At 49.5% G+C, this 5,520-nt stretch overlaps 1 protein-coding gene across 1 annotated transcript; it reads left to right on the plus strand.

Annotated features, from left to right (window-relative positions):
* The first annotated feature begins 785 nt into the window (after window positions 1-785).
* Window positions 786-1,598, plus strand: LOC144606983 (testis-specific serine/threonine-protein kinase 6-like). Its single transcript, XM_078423484.1, has one exon. The coding sequence runs from the start codon at window positions 786-788 to the stop codon at window positions 1,596-1,598; it is 813 nt and encodes a 270-aa protein (XP_078279610.1).
* Window positions 1,599-5,520: the final 3,922 nt, after the last annotated feature.

Below are 5,520 nucleotides of genomic sequence, written 5' to 3' on the forward strand. Positions count from 1 at the left end.
TGCTTCAATAGAAATTCCACTGTTGCTGAAAGTTTGGCATAAATCTTCCTCCCTGATTGATTGTGACTGAGGGCAAGACAATTGCCACATCATTCCAGAAACGTCTGTTCGCAGTGTCGGTTGCGGCATCAGAGGAGTGTTTCCAGGAGATCCAGGGCAACAGGTGGAAGAAGCAGAGGGAAGGAAGCCAATGTTTGAAGAGACCACAGTTAGAATCCACAAGATTCACCCACTAGAAAAGAACGCGGTGGAAACTCCTGTCCACTGGGCAGTCAGCCTCCTGCTAGCAGCTCCCTCGACCCTTCACTTCATTGATGGGGGTGACCTCATAAGTATTGAGTGTCAAGGTCATGGGTCAGAAGTCACCCCACCAGTGAAAGGCAAGACAGATACTTCACATGTCCCAACCAGGCATTCTATGTTTAGTGTGGGGGGTTGGAGGTACATTCCTTATTGTTCTTTCTCGAAGCAACCGCTAGCTTCATTGAATCTTGGAATGCATGGAGCTGGATTTCTCTTCTGAGCTCTTGGCCTCCCGGCAGGAGACATAGGTCCTTTGTTGGACTTTGGAAAAGATAACTGAGGGGAGTGAAGCTTCAATTTATATTTAACTGCAAAGTCAGTGCAGTCAATATTTTTGCAAAAGCATTTCCAGCCACATGTCTATAAAAGGTGATGGGGATGATGCGTGACACAAGGAACACTTCACAACAGCAAATTATTACAGCAGGTGCATTGATCGTTTTGCACATCAGGATATTGCCATAGCAAGATGGCTCGGTAACATGTCGGGGAGTAAACTACTAGCACAGTTAGGTTATAAACTGGGGAAGACTATAGGAGAAGGCAGCTACTCCAAAGTAAAAGAGGCCATTTCAAAAAGGTACAACAAAAATGTAGCAATCAAGGTGGTCGACAGGAAGAAAGTTCCAAAGGATTTCGCCACTAAGTTCTTGCCGAGGGAGTTGGCCATTTTGAGAGGCATCAAGCATCCTCATATTGTGCATGTGTATGAGTTTATTGAAGTTCGCAATGGGAAGGTCTACATCGTCATGGAGCTGGTTTCAATAAACCTTCTGCAACTGATCCAACAAAGGAGCTGTGTCTCCTGCCCGGAGGCCAAGTGCTTGTTTTCCCAGGTCACCAAGGCAGTCAAGTACCTTCACGAACATGACATTGTCCACCGTGACCTCAAATGTGAGAACATCCTACTGACTGATCAAATGCAGGTGAAGTTGGGAGATTTTGGATTTGGGAGGAAGAGTTGGGGGTACCCAGAACTCTGTACCACCTACTGTGGTTCCGCAGCCTACTCCCCTCCCGAAGTTCTCATGGGCGTCCCTTATGACCCCAAGAAGTACGACATCTGGAGCATGGGAGTCATTCTGTATGTAATAGTGACCGGTTACATGCCCTTCAATGACTCCAGCATCAGCATGTTACCAGAGAGGCAGCTAATGGGTGTGATCTATCCAGAGGAAATTACACTGGAAGAAAAGTGCCAGGCTTTGATAGAGAAATTGTTAACTTACAATCCACTGACGCGTCCAACAGCTAACCAGGTGACGAGGCATGCATGGTTTAGAGAACACAAATAAAGGAATATGCTCTAAAGTGGCTCAATTCAGGATCCTTGTTGCATTATTGCCCTGGGCATTGTCTACATCTGCAGCTGGTAAACTAGTTTCAAAGATTGGTGTCTTGGCTGCAGTTCTCCATCAGGTTAAAACTGGGTGAGTTACACGACCTTTCCAAATTATTAGATTTCACAGCAACGAAGGAGGGAGGTAGAGGGGGGAGAGAGAGGGGAGGAGAGGGGGTGGGGGAGAGGGGGGGCAGAGGGGGGGGGGGGGAGGGGGGGAGAGAGGGGGAAGAGAGATTAGAGGATGAGGCAAATTTGAAAGTGAGAGAGGTTAAGGAGAGATTGGAGAAGGGGATTAAGGAATTAGAGAGGGGGATTACAGATTAAAGAAAAATAGAGTTTAAAGATAAGTCATAGATTTGAACAACATGGAAACAAGCCGTTAATCCTACCTTATCTATGCTGTCCAAATTGGCATTTTGGGCTAGTCCCATTTGCCTGCATTTGAACCACATTCCTCTAAACCCTTCCGATCCACACATCTGTCCAATTATAGATTTTTTTTTAAAAACATTTAATTGCAGCCTATCATCAAGGCAATGCATTTTACAAAGTGTTCATAAATGTAACTCAAGGAAAGCTGCAAGTCAATTTAAGGCCAGCAAGTCTCCATGAGCAGTGATGTGTTGGTTGATTCTTCACTACAGAGAACTCCCTGCACTTGTAACTGGATCCTACACGAGGGGGGTTTGGGTCAAATTTCGCCGGAGTCATGTCGCCTCCTGCGCACTGCCCCTGAAGTGGAGGCGTGGATGTTGTCTCTGGGGCAGGATTTGAACCCACAACTATCAGACGCAAAGATGGGAGCCCCCCAATTCACTGAGCCACTGCTACCTCTAAATGGTTGCTGCCTGGATCTCAGGGAGGGAACAGGATGTGGACTCCATCCAATTCCAATCACTTGGCTCCCAAGCCATATATTGTCAGGAGGTGGTGGACAGAGTGAGGCCAAAAAACATTGCAATCACGTGTACAAGAGGTGTGGGAGGCAGCAGAGGGCCAATGGGTGGACCAGTGGGTGAGACAGAGGGGCAGTGGGTGGGGCAGAGTGGCGATGAGGGGGAGGGAGAATGGAAAGAAGGATAAGAGACATGGCAAGGGGAGAGGCTTCACTATTGTGGCAAAAGGCCAATTGTGATGGGTCCTGGTGCTTGCCAAGGTTAAAAGGCACAAAGTGCTGTAGTAACTCAGCGGATCAGGCCAAACTCCACCTGCCTTCTGATTGCATAGTTGTTGGTCCAAAACTCGGTCAGACAGGTAGGTCCCACAGAGCTCAAAGGTGAACGTGTTCCACTCCCGCCCTACTGTATTTTCATCATTGGCTGCACTCCTAAAACTACCTCCCTTGTTTATTCTGCATCTGACCTATGCTGTGCCAATGTGCAATGGGACTGTGTTAGCAGACCTTTGCTGTGTCACCCAGGCGTCGATGGCAGAGCCTCTCTTTGTGTCCAACCTGTGGCCCAGACGTGTTTGATGGGGCAGCTCAGAGGAACCTCTCTGTTGACAAACTCATTTGGAAAATTGAGACAGAAGGAATTGCGGATGCTGGCTTATAAAACACAGCACTCTGGAGAGCCATGATTAGACCACGTTGCAGATCAAAGCGTCCCAACCGAAACATAACCTCTCCATGTTCTCCAGAGATGCTGCCAGACATGCTGAGTTACCCCGGCACTTGTCCACTTTGAGGGAAGCTCCATCCTGGGTTGCTTTGTGCGAATGAATGCTTGAGCCCTGTGTGAGTGTTCCCCACCATGTGGTTGCATCAATGATGATCCCTTATGTGACCTACTCCCTCTCTCCTTGATACCCTGAGGGTAGTCTGTATCTGCAACAAACTACCTGGGGAACCTATGGAAGTAGATAAAATTAGCTTTTAAAAGACAAATGGACAAACATATAAATGGAATGTGTTTTAAGGGACATGAGCAAAAGGCAGGCAATTGGGAACAGGCCAGTATGCCAACTTAATCAGGATGGACAAGCTGGGCTGAAGGGCTTATTCCCGTACCGTACAGCTCTGTGATCCTCCCTTTGAGTCTGATTAACTGAGTGGTTTGTCCACTCTAGTGGTGCCCAGTGGAGTGCTCCCTCTGCCCAAGGCTGAACACTATCACCCACCCCCTGCCATTGCATGGCTCAGCTTGGTGAAGGGACTAAGGCTTCGCCATTTTGTGAGCAAGAACGGGGCAAACCTGGTGATTTCTGGTAGCTTGGCAGGAAGAGAACAGCAGGCAGCTCAGTCCCTGCTGCAGGAACATACGTGTAGATGAGTAAATGTTTGCAAATACTAGATAGTGATGATGGTTATAAAAAATTATAGCAGGATTTTGATCAGCTTGCTCAAGTGGGTGAAGGAATGGTTAATTAAGTTTAATGCAGATAAGTGCAAGGTGTTGCATTTTTGGAAGTCAAACCAGGGGACAGGACCTTCAGTGAATGGCAGGGCCCTGAGCAATGTTGTAGAGCAGTGGGCTCTGCACTGGTAGAGTTCCTTCAAAGTGGTGTCACTGGTAGATAGGGTGACAAGAAGGCTTTTAGCACATTGGCCTTCATCAGTCAGGGTACCGATAATAGAAGTTGGTATCTTATGTTACAGTTGTATGAGAGAATGGTGAAGCTATGGCGAGTCCGAAAACTTGTTGGTTGTAGAAGAAGTTTATTGCAGCCGCAATATTCGAATACAGAGTTAAACAACAAGGTAAAGGACAACCATCAAAAACTTACTGTCTTCTTCAAAGACTTCGCCGAACTGTCTATTTCGGGCGCCAAAAGCGCACATGACATCGCTGGCCAATCAGCGATGTCGCTCCCTGGACCAATCCCCATGGTCGCGTTCACACGTGACCTCGCTGGCCAATCCGAGGGTTCGACGACCTGGACCATTCTCTATGGTCGCTACATGACCCCCCCCAGAACCCGAGGTGCGGAACCTAGCAGGGAGCCGGATTTCGCGACCATAACGAGTACGGAGAGGGACAGCCTGAACCACAGGAGCCGGGGGTTCCGGACTTGGCGGAACAGCCGGAACGGGAGGTCCTGGAGGAACTACCGGAACGGGGGGTCCTGGAGGAACTGTCGGAACGGGGGGTCCTGGACTGAGCGGAACTAACGGAGGTCGGCCTCTCCTAGGGGTTTGACCGACCAGGACTGGTTGATCCGGATCCAAATGTGCAGGTTTGAGCCGGGACACCGAGACGAGCTCACTCTTGCCGCACATGTCTAAGGTGAAGGTAGCCGTTCCCTTACGCAAAACCCGGAACGGCCCTTGATAGACCCTCTGCAACGGGGCGCGATGGGCATCTTTTCGCAGAAAAACAAACTCACAGTCCTTCAGGGAAGGCGGTTCATGTACCATGGGACACCCATGACGTGAAGTTGGAACTGGGGCCAGGGAGCCCACCCGTTCCCGGAGAGATGCTAACACCGATGGGACTGTAGGCAGCTGGTCTGAAAGGTCCGGAAACAAATCTCCGGGTACTCGAAGTGTCGAGCCATATACTAGCTCCGCGGACGACGCACCGAGATCTAGCTTAGGAGCAGTCCGGATGCCCAAAAGAACCCAAGGGAGCTGGTCTACCCAGTCCGGGCCTTCAAGCCTTGCACTGAGGGATGCCTTAAGTTGACGGTGGAACCTTTCTACGAGTCCATTTGCCTGGGGGTGATATGCAGTAGTGGGTTGTAACTTGGAACCGTACAGTTCTGCGAGCGCGGCCCAGAGGGACGAAGTGAACTGTGGCCCTCTGTCAGTGGTAATAACTGCCAGGACCCCGAAACGAGCTACCCAATGAAGGGCCAAAGTCCTAGCACAAGACGCTGACGAAATATCAGACAATGGGAAAGCCTCTGGCCACCGGGTGAACCGATCCACCACC

Source organism: Rhinoraja longicauda, chromosome 28 (genome assembly GCF_053455715.1).
Source record: "Rhinoraja longicauda isolate Sanriku21f chromosome 28, sRhiLon1.1, whole genome shotgun sequence".
Lineage (NCBI taxonomy): Eukaryota > Metazoa > Chordata > Chondrichthyes > Rajiformes > Arhynchobatidae > Rhinoraja > Rhinoraja longicauda.

Coding starts and splice junctions, on each gene's coding strand:
- LOC144606983 (XM_078423484.1), top strand. CDS start 786: ATGTCGGGGAGTAAACTACTAGCACAGTTAGGTTATAAACTGGGGAAG.